The sequence below is a fragment of the Acartia tonsa genome, chromosome 6 (assembly GCF_053477335.1).
Source record: "Acartia tonsa isolate MP-2025a chromosome 6, ASM5347733v1, whole genome shotgun sequence".
Taxonomy (NCBI): Eukaryota; Metazoa; Arthropoda; class Copepoda; order Calanoida; family Acartiidae; genus Acartia; species Acartia tonsa.
In genome coordinates this window covers 50,909,728-50,923,020 of record NC_137265.1, presented here as the reverse complement: position 1 = coordinate 50,923,020, position 13,293 = coordinate 50,909,728, and the positions used below count along the sequence as shown (strand labels likewise).

General features: G+C 32.6%; 1 protein-coding gene across 1 annotated transcript in view; it reads left to right on the top strand.

Annotated features, from left to right (window-relative positions):
• The window catches only part of LOC145323146 (calcium-activated chloride channel regulator 4A-like), an 80,617-nt gene that overhangs the window by 14,923 nt on the left and 52,401 nt on the right, over window positions 1–13,293 (top strand). The window contains exon 2 of the mRNA XM_080165537.1: window positions 3,074–3,214. Coding sequence (XP_080021663.1) covers window positions 3,101–3,214 — 114 coding nt within the window. The 5' untranslated portion in view covers window positions 3,074–3,100. The remainder of the gene's footprint in view (window positions 1–3,073; window positions 3,215–13,293) is intronic.

Below are 13,293 nucleotides of genomic sequence, written 5' to 3'. Positions count from 1 at the left end.
CATTTTAGAGAAGCTTCACAAGGTCCCATGATGGTTTTAGGCTATTTTCTGCCCTCTTTCTATTAATTTAAAACGGAGCCTCATGATGCTAGGGGAGCAACTGCTTTAATCTACAATATAAAGAAGCGAAGGATTTTAATTTAAAGTAAAACATTTAGGAAAAGTAAGTTACAATTCCGTAATGATTTTCATACTTATTTATAAGTAACAGGATGTCCGCTTTTGTGTGTTTGACAGTCTTTGTACACAGAGGGATCTTGCTAACCGATAAACCAAAAAAATATAATAATATTTTTTTCTAGTGGTGGTTTATCTAAGGAGGATTGTGGATGATACTCTCAAATCAACCAAAATACTTAAAAACCTTCCCAGGACCTATTAACCTTAAAGTTGTGAATTGTTGCTGAGCGTAGCAATATTTATAGCTTTTCCTAACTCCCTCAATTAATACAGAAAAACAACACTACCCTCCCACCTCCCACCTCATCAGACAAACATGCCAAAATAGCCACTTTTGAGTTGTGTGAATCTTATCAACCTCTAATTGTGGGGTAAGTGTAATAAAAGGGAAATGGGAATTAAAAAGGGAAATATTGCTTTTTAACAGGAATATTTCAAACATGGCAGTGGCCAGGAATATGCATAAATTGCTGGCAACCAGGAAAGTTAAACATTGGTAGCTCCAGAAATATTTCTTGTTAAGCTAGATCCAGTAATTTTCTAACATTGCCAGGAAACAGGAAGCATTCGTTACCAGCAATATTTTACCATGAACTGCAGTAGATCCAAAAAAAATAGTTTAGCTAATGCATTAGAGCTCTAAATTAACTGCATGTTATTAGCAGGGAATGATATTCTGACAAACAATTCTAATGGAAAATTTCCCCACAACCCCATTCCCTTTTTCCTCCCCTCCTTACCCACCCCTTTCCTTACCTACCCCTTTACAGTTAAATGAAACACTATAAAAGGTGTCTTGATTTTTTTGTAGAAAACTTTAAAAGGTTTCGTGATTTTTTTTTGTAGAATTTATTGTTAGAAAAGCTACCCCTGGTTATTAGTCCTGCAGGAATCGTTTAGCCATACCTTAGTTTTAAAAGTAACAGGATGCTGATTTCTGTGTTTGTATGTGTGTACCGATATGGTTCTCCTTCACAATGTAGCTTAATATAGGTCTTGGGAAGGGTTAACAACTGGTAAAAAATTCTTGTTTAATTCTCCTTTTAAAACCAAAATTAAAAATAAGGAGTAATTTACTTCTCCACTTCAATTGCCCCTAGAGGTCTTTAGGGATATAGCTGCTAGTCTTTAATATAGCATTATTTCTTAAATAAGATAATTGAAGGATTATTTGTGTTCCATTCATAAAATAAGAGGTTTATCATTTTATAATCACAAGTTCATTCCTTTTCATATGGAAGATGAGTTTAACCTAGAATATTTTCTTAATACATTTTTAGTCAAAGCTTGAATATATAACATAATCTATCATATACAGGTAAGCGACAAAAATAGTTAGAGAAGTGGAAATGCCTTGATCAGGCATAACTCATTTTCATGCACATCTAGGACTTCCAAACAAATGTCGTGCAATCAAAGAGTTGGTTGTCTATTGGGTGTTACCTTACTTAACACTCAACACCTGGTTACAATTCAAATGCAGAGTAGGTTTAAGATATCATGGAGAGGACTTGTACCCAAAGTGTCACCAAGCCTACAAGAGTCAAGAGGTCACCATGTAAATGATTAATGTGTTTCCTTCTAACAATGACCTCAACTTTCATGCAACTATTTTTTCTGCCCCAATAAAAAAAAGATATTTAATTTGTGATGCTAAATTTAGGTTAGTTTAGGTTAACAGAGCCCCACAGGGTAGGTAATTTATAGGGATAGGGTCCCACCCACCCTCTCAGGGACTGGAGAATTACATTCATTTATTTTACTGAGTGGAGCAGGGGTTTCAGTGGTACAAAAGTAGACTAGAATAAAACCATCTAAACCTACGACTTCCATGTTTATATAGAGCATTTAATGTAATTTAGAAAATTTAACATTTTTAAGACATTTTGCAAACTTATGGCATTTAAAGTGTGAAATGCAAATAGCTGGTAAACATCAGGCAGTCAGGGGACAATGGCATGGAAAAATATTTCTATTCATACCCCAATGAATTAAATTTTCAAAAGGAAGAATTTTAAAATAACAAGGATGATAACATCCATAAGTAGTGAAGCTAAAAAATTATGCATCGGGAAAAAATTAACAAAAGAGCAGTGTCATAAAAAGTAAACATTAAACTTGATAAGATGAATTACGAAACCTTTTAATTTTTAATAAGCAAATCTTAATAAAATCTGGTGGAAATATGTAGAATGGTAACTTATTTAATTCCTAAAAAATTCAGATGTCTCTCTTGTAAAGGAGCTGAGAAAATCATGCTTCCCCCATAGCTTTACGGACTGACTGACGGACTTGCGGACGGACAAAGTGAGTTATAGAGTAGCTTTGCTACTAAAAAAATAGGGCAGAATGATTGATCATCTCTGTATCCCTGGGTAAACATATAAAACTAAACGGATCTAACACTGTCACACAAAAAGTTTTCTGGCTGGATGCAAAAATTCATTCAAGTTTCACATAAGCTCTTTTCCATCTCGTCTTTTAAAACTATTTTTTTTTCTTCATTTGTTGATTTCTTCAAAAATTCTTTAGAGATAAAAATGAAGAAATTTGGGAGGGGGGGGGGGGCTTAGTTAAATGAGGTGTTTCTTTAAGGTGTTTAAGGTTTGGGCTTTGGGTTGGGGTAGTTATTAGTACCGAAGCTACTCTATAATTTACTTTGTCTCTCCGTCAGTCAGTAATCAACGCTATGGGGGAAACGTGATTATCTCGGCTCCTATTAGAGATAGACAGCTGAAATTAGTGATAGTGAAGATTACTATGACATATGCCCATCTAATCTATACATTGTTTTGTCCATCTGCCTGTTTAACTTTACAAATCCTTTTTTGTGTAAAAAATTAATAGCAGCAATGAAATTCGGAAACTAAATTAAATCACAATTATTGTTTAGGCTTCCCTGACAAGACTGAGTAGAACCATGTTCACAGAGCTTGGACAAACCATATTTATTGGAGATATATCAATACAAGTGCCGGAACATTGGGACAGCCAGCTGTGTGCCAACAATATCCAGCCAGTGTCGCACTTGCAGGTAACATTGAATAGTAGATTTGGGAAGTGAGAAAGGGGACAATGGTCCTTAAAGTTTTACAATAACGTTGAATTAACAACTTTGGGGATTTTACTGAATTTTTGATTGGTTGGTTTATCAGTTTGAGTGTTCAAACGTTTTAACCACTAATTTTAATTTACAGAAGGTGTAATTTTGTGTCATCAATTTATCGGCCCTTGTCTTATCCCTTTTGATCCCTCAGATTTTGATGACTACTAACTGAATGTTAGGATCTACTTTATATAAAAATCAGTTCTGCCTAACCAAGTGTTATCCGCCCTCAACTATATGATATATAGTCTTATCTCATTCTTATCCACCCTCAAGTGCAGCGACAAAACTTTAATTCAGCCGCAGATCCAAAGCTGTAACTGCTATATAATACTGACGCCTAGTATGCAGTACAAATTTATTATGATTAGAAAAAAAACTGATTTATTAATTTACTGATTATTCAGTTCTGATACTCTACAAGTGTTTATGCTCGTTTGTCCTACCGTTTCAGAGCTTCGCTTTTATGGATGTTGTCATTTTTGTTTCTTATTGAAGTTAATAAATTTCAGAATTTTTTTTATTCTATGTTAAACTTCTTTTTTACTTTACTGTTAAAAACTCCAAAAATTATTTTAAAAAATTAATCTGCTCCTAAAGTAGTTTAAATAATAAAAAAATCAAAATAAATTTAATTCAATTCCCAAATATGACAATAAGTTTTTTACAGTGCATACATAAAATCTGATAAAACATACCCGAGAAATTTTTAATATGATTACACAAGGGCAAACTGCAAGCTATGCATCTCTGGTAAAATCTCATATATCCATAATTACATCCTCCTCCCCCCCCCACTATAAGCTTATTTAGAAGAAAGGGGAGGATAGTGATAACAGATCTATAGTATAGATGTATATACAGACAACTACCTCCCTTCCTTTTTCAAAGACATCTTGCGTCTGCTTCTAAATTATTTTCTGCTACTTGGCTGTGTTAATATAAGCGACACCATTGCATTGGTTGATTTTCAATGACCTAATAGAAAGAACACAGTAATAGTGTCTGACTGATTATGACGTAACAAAAAAAATAGCCAATGAGAGGCCACTATAAATTTTACCATTGGTCAATAACGGCCTCTCATTGGCTAATTTTTTTTGTTACGTCATAATCAGTCAGACACTATTACGGTGTTCAATAGAAAGGGTGCACAAGGCATTAAAGTAATATATATAGAGTGATAAATAGTATTTGTAACCCTGTTCCTTTCTCAAAGGCCTTGTACCGTCTGTGGGTTGGGTCTTTCAAATCAGCTGAATCTTTCAAAAATGTAAATACAACCGGGTGCTGGCAAAAGAACAAAAAGCAAATTGGAAACTAATGTTAACACAAGGACGCCCAAGCTTTTTACTTTGAATGAGGGGTTCCATACGTTTAAGGGGAGTAATCTAACGTATTTTAAAAAAAACTTGTGGGGTGTGAAATAAGAGATTTCAAAGTCTAATGGGGTGAACACCCCTTTACCCCTTTTCTTGGACGTCTATGTATGAGCTGCAATGATATTTGCATTCATCTTAGTTAAATTCGTTTTGCATTGTCTAAATACTGTTCAATTGTTGAAAAATATTTTGAAAAATATCTACTGATCTCAAAAAACTGACAATAACCCAATTACTTAAAATATGGACATAGTTAATTTGCCATAACCTGAGAGAGAGCTCAACCCTTTATGGTAAAATAATTGAAAACAACGTAAATACAGGCAAAAAATAAATTTGGGAACATCTGCAATATATTAGTTCTACATTTGTCGCTAGATGTCACTAATAACTTGATAATTTTGATTTGCAACAAAGTATTCACATCATTAGGAAAAATGTCTTATTAATCACAAATAACTAGGTTTAAAAATGCAGTATTGTAAATCGGAGAAAGTGATTATGAATATAATTGTATAGTCAGGAGCCTAGTTGTGAAAAATTGATAATGGCACTTCACTTAAGTTTAGACAGAAATGGCAATTTTAAACAAAAATTGTCCCTTCCTTTTTTAAAAAGCAGAAGAAAGCATTAAACAGCTGAAATTAGAAAGCAAAGTTTAATGAAATTATTTTTCGTCTGCAACTCTCTAGGTCTTTGCAATTGGAAATTAAATAGTAAGCTCTTTATACATCTACTAGCGGCTGCGCCCCTAGCATCTAGGGGCTCTATATTCGAAGGACAGAAAAATAGCCTAAAACCATACCCTGACTTATTTTCTAAAAAAGTAAATAGCCTAAAACCATCTCAGAGCCTATAAGAGGCTTCACTGTAAAGAAGAACCATATCGGTTCAGTGGTTAGCGAGATCCTTCGGTACAGACAAAAAAAGCTTATTACTTTATATTATAGGATACTATAAATTTATTCACAAGGCGGATGCGATGGGGATATACAGTTATTTAACCCTTTCTGCCTCTAGTGTTTTACTCTAATATTGTGATAATAGAAAATATAATAAGGCTAGGATAACTAGGACGGGAGGGACCAATGGACTGTAAATAGTACTCATAGCATTAGAGTAAAACACTGGAGGGAGAAAGGGTTAAATAACTGTAACTCCCCATTGCAACCACCTAGTGCAACTTTTCTATTGGGTCATTGAAAATTCAACCAATGGTGTCGCTTATATTAACACAGCCAAGTAGCAGAAAATAATTCAGAAGCAGACGAAAGAGTTTTTTTGAAAAAAAGGGAGGTAGTTGTCCATATATACATCTATACTATAGATCTGCTCTCGTACCCAAAGACTCTTCCTTATATGACCCCGGGGTTGGGAAGGGATAGTCCACTTGACAGAAAAAGAGATTTTTTGCGCATCCTTGCAAATAATAAAAGTTATCCTTCACTCAAGCAAGATGTAATCAAAGTTTACTCAATGCATTTTTTAATGGAAAATCTACTAAACAAGTCACCGTTTGTCTGTCATTCTCTCCGTCTTTCTACAAATTCGTCTCTGTCATACAAATTAAAATATCATCACTTACTAGTTAATCAATTTAGAAAAGAGTTGTGTTAAGTTGAAAATTCGAATATAGTCCCTTTCATGGCAACGCCCCTAAAGGGGCGTTTCTTCGTTTTATTTAAAAGTAGCTTTTTTCCTATTTCTAGCCTCTGCGGGGGGTTCTAACCCTGCGGGGCCAATCACCTAACTATGTGGGGCAATCACCTAACCCAATATAACCTAACCTAACCTAAAATAACCTATCAAAAGACATTTAAAAAATACGACGAATCGCCCCTTAAGGGGCGTTGTCGCAAAAGGGACTATACCCGAAAATTCTTATCTCTTATTGGATTATATTTCAAACTATTGCGGTTGGACTACTAACTATAAAGGTTGCGGATTAGCAGCCACCTATAAAATATTCCACATAGGGTTGGGCCGGCTACTTTTTTGGCCGGCTACAGGATATCTGGCTGATTATTAAAGCCGGACATCCGGTTCTTGCTGGATATCTGGCCAACATTCGATATCCGGCAAATTACTGGATATCCGACCGAATAATCGGATATCCGGCATTGAAAATCAGCCGGATATATGGTATTCGGATAGTTTAAATATCCGGTATCCGGCCGAATATTGAAAATGGCCGCATATCCCGCCCAACCCTTATTCAAATCAAATCTAAAAAGCTTCACTGCTACCGTATATAGATATCCTTGTTTTGAAACGGGCATGATTCTGTTATAAGAAGTGGAATTACATGCATTTTTACAACAAAAATAAAGAAATAGTTTTACATTATTGCACAAACAATTATAAAACTATTTCTCACCTTTTTAATTTACCCAGGGTTCTTTTGACTCAGTAGGAAGAAATTTCATTATAAACAAGGATGATAATACCCGTAAGTAGCGCAGCAAACGTATAAAGTAAAGCTTTTTAGTATATTAATTTTTAAGTGATAGGATTTTTATAAATTGTAAATATGAATTGACTTTTATTTGAATCAGCTTATAGTGCCTAAAAATTAAGTCATACAATTCAAATGACCTATGATAGGCCAGTATGCATAGTAGTAGCCTAATGGTAAAAGGTATACTATCCTATCACTGGTCATTTGTATTGTATGACGTCATTTTTATTAGGTACTATAATCTGCTTTTTTTTATTTGGGATAAAATTTCAAATCTTCATAAATATGTTTAATGTTGTTTCTTTACTAAATTACCATTTAAGTAAAAGAAAGACACAGACTTACATCAATCTTTTTTAAAGATTTTAATTTAGATTTTTGTGCCAAAATTTTCAAGACAGAATTTAATTCATCATGGGTATAGGGACAAGTAACTAAACAAAACCTTTAGATGTTAAAGTACTAGTTGTTTAAAAAGCTAAAGGTTCGAGTCTTCCAGATACCTAGTGTCATGCTAGAGATAATAACAATACATTCTGCTGCTATGTCAGACAGGCGCGTATTGTTTATGTAAATAGGAAGCCTTAGCTTTTAATTATATAAATTCATTAATTGGGTAGAAACATACCAAACAACATAACAAAAACAATAAGTTTCGCAACTGGCATAACACTATGGTACATATGCCCAAAATATAAATCATTCTGCGGGTCAAAGTTTTAGAATAAATTTGCCTATCCCTTACTGCCTGGTCTGAATGCATCTGCTAATGGGATAAAGGAGAAATGTGTGTGTGTGTGGGTGTGAATTTGTGTGTGTGTGTGTGTGCAGATGTGTGAAAACGGGCACTGTGAATTTATCATGGAAGTAAGAAATTCTTGAGATTTATAATTGATTTTTATTCTTTTTTTTCAACAAGTGGATTTGATGTTTCCATATTACTTAATATTTAAAATAATTAAAAATGTTTGAAAATATGAATTTATGATCAAACCCTTAAATTATGAATTAAAGCTACTCTATAATTCCATATATCCTGAATTTCCATATGAAACGTTTTGGAGCAATATGAATTTATAAGCTGATATTTGAAATAGACGGCTAAATTTTTCACAGATCAATATGAACTATGTTAATCAAGTCTGGTTCCGTTTTTTTTATAAAAATATTTTCAATTCCATTTCAATACTGTGCCGGGTGAAAAGTAGGGTTTAAGAATGGAATTCTAAGATTTATGCATAATCTCTTCTTGTAGTCAGGGAAAAGGGAATGTCATTCTGACAAACAATTCTAAAGGAAAATTTACCCACAACCCTCTTCCCCTTTTCCTCCCCACCTCTCTTTAGTTAAATGAAAAAAAAAAAAATATACTCCCACGTTACTTCCGAAGGTTTCGTGATTTTTTGTAGAATTGACTGTTGTAGGCCTGCTTGTAGTAGGCATACACCAAATTTTATATCCTCTTACATAAAAAGAATTACTGTTGTTAACCGGCTGCCATAGCGTAATTAAAAGCGAAGCTTTTATATAATTAGGGTTGGTCCGTCCGTCCGAGACGGATAGATTTTTACGTTTATTTAGGCATGTTAGAATTGTCCTATCGATATCAAACTTTGCATTTTTATGTGATCTAATTATCCGATTGTTCTGATTTTGGGTATTTTTGCTTATTCATTTATATTCTGATTATTCAGTTCTGACACTATACAATGTCTGCTTGTCCTACCGTTCCATAGCTTCGCTTTTATGGATGTTGTCATCCTTGTTTAGCTATTTACATCTTGTCTAACAGAAGCGTGCAAATATTTATAGCAAAAATTTAAAACCTCTTTGCACATTTTGACTCCTCCCCTGAGCAGTTAGATTTAAGGGGATGGAAGACGTTAAGAGGTGTGTTGTATTATAGTCAGATGGATGAAAATTTGTTTAAAATTACATAATACACATATAAAATTCTTATAAACATTTTCGACATAATGTAAAATTTTTAGAATTTAAAATGCATATTTTTACGCCTACAACATCTCTAAGATCGACATGGTTTTTTATTTGTATTGTTTGAATCATATAACACTTCTTTATTGTCGACAAGATTGATATGTGGCATTTGTACATTGCTTATCGACAAGTCAACTTTGTACTTTTACCTCTGAAAACTCTCGTTATGATTGCCATGAATAATTTATGTTATTTGTACACAATTGTACGTGTATAAGAGCATCTAATATACAATTGGTTCATCCATATAACCCTCCCCCCTATCTTATTACCATACTTAAGAATACAGGTGGACATACAGACAAAGTGAATTATAAGGTTGTACCGCTACTTAAAAGTACTGAAATAATTACAGCATTGAAGTTAAAATATGAAATATTTGACAAGATATACAAATTATGAAAATAATCTATAAGGGCACTCTTACTTAATCCAGAGGCTTACAAACACTTACCAGCAAAGGGGTAAATTTACAGAAATAGAGGGATAGGACAATAAACAATTTAAATAATTCTATCCTGAAAGGGATAGTTGCATGAAGTGCATATGGCATATATAACTCTGCGTTACAATAAATAGCAATCAATTAGGCACCACCAAAATAGTCATCATGTTTTTTTTTGTGAAAACCATTAAACAAAAAAAAATATGCGGTTCACTAAATTCAAGTTTAAATGCACTACTTACAACTATCCCTTTGAAGCTTTTTATAGTGCCTATAAAATATGATGTCATCCTGGCCTTCTATTGGCCAATTAAAATGCATATTGACCTGGCATTGGAAATTTATTCTGTGTATTGGCATATCATTGGGCATGTGTATTCTATGACGTCATTTTTAGGCAATATAAAGAGCTTTTGTAAAATTTGCCTTTAGGGAAAATAATGAGAGGAAAAAATGTTGTAGATTGGCCTTTGTCACTTATCTTCCTGGAAAATTTTACATATTCTCACACAACATCAAAATATTTTCATATCTATATGCAGTATGATGCATAAATGGATAACAGTGTAATTTAGAATAACCTTAATAAATCTTTGTTTATTTGATAATAGGCCAACTAGGTCCATAAACAGGCGCAACCTATTACCATGAAAAGATAGGACATCCAGACTAAGGTCATACAATCAAAGAAATGAACTCTTTACATCCAGGAAGGTGGTGGCCAATGGGCTGTTTATTACACTAGTGCCCAAAGTTTTATAGTTACGTTTTCTTTTTCTTTGGATTAACAACTTTGGGAACTTTTATTGGAATTTGATTGGTTGGTTAATCACGTTTCAACTATTAATTGTAATCTACAGAAAGGGGTAATTTTGTGTATATATTGGAGATACACTTCAATTTATCGGCCATTGCATTGTCTTAAATCTTTAGATCCTTTATAATGGCATTAGTTTTAAAGCTTTAGCAAAACATCAATTTATTTGCATATCTTTATCATTAGACAAACAGAGCGTCAACATTTTTTCATTCATTTTTAAGATTTAAAATATAAACATGTTTATAAAAAATGTAGATTAACTATGACGTTTATTTACAATTTTCTTTTGTATTTTTATATGTTTTTTTTTTCTACATTGCAAATTTTACATGATTTCAATGAAAAGATTTCTTTTTATTTCAAAATAATTCAAAAACTCGATTAAAAAAATCATTCTTATTTACTAGTCAAAAGTTCTTATTACAGCAATTGTTATCAACACTACAGATTAGATAATATCTAAAGAAATTGTTATTTGTGACTTCTAGAAAAATGGGTAAAAATTTGTAAGGACGTCCAAACTTTTTTTTCATTTTTTTAAGAGGGGGGGCCGGGGGGGATTGAAGGGTGTCATATGGACGCCTTTTTACACCCCGTTTTGAATGTCACTAAAAACTAGTTTTGTTACGATGAAACATCGCTTCATAAATTGATGAATTTTATTATGAACCAGAACATTTCAAGGTCAAATTTTGCATTGGACAGAGAAAGAAAGGAAAATGAAAAATGTCTAGAATTGTTATCAACATAGAATAAAAGTATTTCAATAATATGTCAACCATGGTTGCTTTTGTTAAAGGTCATATAAATATAAACTTATATATTAGATATTAGTCTTTGATAAGATTTTTTTACAAACGTCTTTGCTGCGACACGTTTAATTTTATGTTTATTTTAAATGCTGTTTATCCTTGAATATAAATAAAAGATTTGAATGTCAGCAAATAAACACAAATAAACCAGGAGGGATGAGAACAATGAAAAACAAAATATTCCACGTCGCTTTCCTCTCACTATAACCTGTCATACTTCAATTAGTAATTGGGGGGGGGGGGGGATTACCTTATCTTCCATTCACCTATCCATGTATTCCTGCAATTAACAAGGATGACAACATCCATAAAAGCGAAGCTCTGAAACGGTAGGACAAACGAACATTTACACTTTTAGAGTGTCTGAACTGAATACACTATTTAAATATTAATGCATATGCCTTTTCAAAATTGTAAGTAAATTTGTTGCAAACTGATTAAAGGACACACTGACGTTTTAAGGACTTGATTATAGAGATTCTTCTCTTATAACACTATACCTTGTTGTAATAGGAATCAGTATTAAAAAATCTGATTAATAGGATAATTTTAACATTCCAAAATTTGTTGTCAAAAAAGTAAAAAATCAGCTTGATTAAAATGGACGTACAGACTTTCTGGTAACGATTATAGAGTTGCTGCGCGTTCTCAGTCGTACCTAACTGTTATAGGAATCAGCATGCAAAGTTTGAAATCGATGGAACAATTTTAACATGCCTAAATTAACGAAAAGAGCTATCCGTTACGTTCGAACGGACGGAAGATCCTAATTATAGAAAAGCTTCGCTTTTAAAAATTTTATATTTGATCAGGGATTTTCAACAATAAATCAATGTACATCCTCAATGAGAAGAAACACATTATCCCCTGTCTAAATTGTAATCGTTGTTTTAATAATTAGACACTTCTGTTTGAACTTACAAATTGAGAATTAATGAAAGTTTTCAAGCCAACGAATGAGAGAACGTATTTATAAGACTTTGTAATTAGATTAAAGTCAAATGTTCCTACCCTCCCTGGATTTAATGAAAGCGAAATTTATCTGTAACCAATGTTTATGTTTGCTAAACAGAGATAAGTGAATGAAAGTAAAATGTTTCTTTTCCTATGCTTAATAAGACCAAATTTAATAACTTGTAATGTTGGAAAAGTGGAAGGATATGATTGACCTCTATAATAGACATCTCCTTTTATTCATTGCTTGGAGTTTTGAAATCATAATCAAGAAAGTAAGGTTTCTGGACAATTCGAAGCTTTGAATTACTGAGAAAAATCAAAAGCTGGGGCTAAGATATAAAAATTAATTACCCTACATGGAAATAAAACACAACAATTCTTCCAATTTAATTTATTCTAATCTTAATTTCTCTGAAGACCTGTTCCTAATCCCAATGTTATTATGACCCAGATTTGGCATTTCTATTCAATATCATTGGAATATGTATTTAATGCCAGGGATATCGAGGAATAAGGCAATGGACGATACATTTATGTATAATTATATCCCCAATACTGTTAAACAAAAATATCACCCCTTTTTTAGATTAAAAGTTTAAGAAAGAACATTATATTTATCATTGGATACCAATGTAATTTACAGTCCGATGTCTCCTCCCTCCAGGGTTTAATGCTTAAAACAGGTGTCAACACACTTCCACATATAAATCATATCAAAAATTTATTACAACCACATATTACTACATTCTATTTTTAAAAGCGAAGCTTTTCTATAATTAGGGTCAATCCGTATGGATTGCTTTTTTAGTTAATTTGGCATATTATAATTGTGCTATCAAACTTTGCATGGTGATTCCTGTAGTAGTTGTACTAAAATTCTCCCATTTTTTAGGAGATACTAAAAATCTTACAGCTTTTTATCATCCCATAAATTAGCTTTTTTTTAGCATTCTTATATGATTTTAGCTATAGGCAATTTTTACAGAATCATGCTGTCGAATCAAAAATTTAAATATTTAATGCAGAGCTATTCTACAATCAAATATAATTGTTCTTGTGCATAAATGTTAATGTATGCGGCTTGCTCAACCATTGCATTTACAATTCAAATCATTTAAATACAATTGTTTTAATT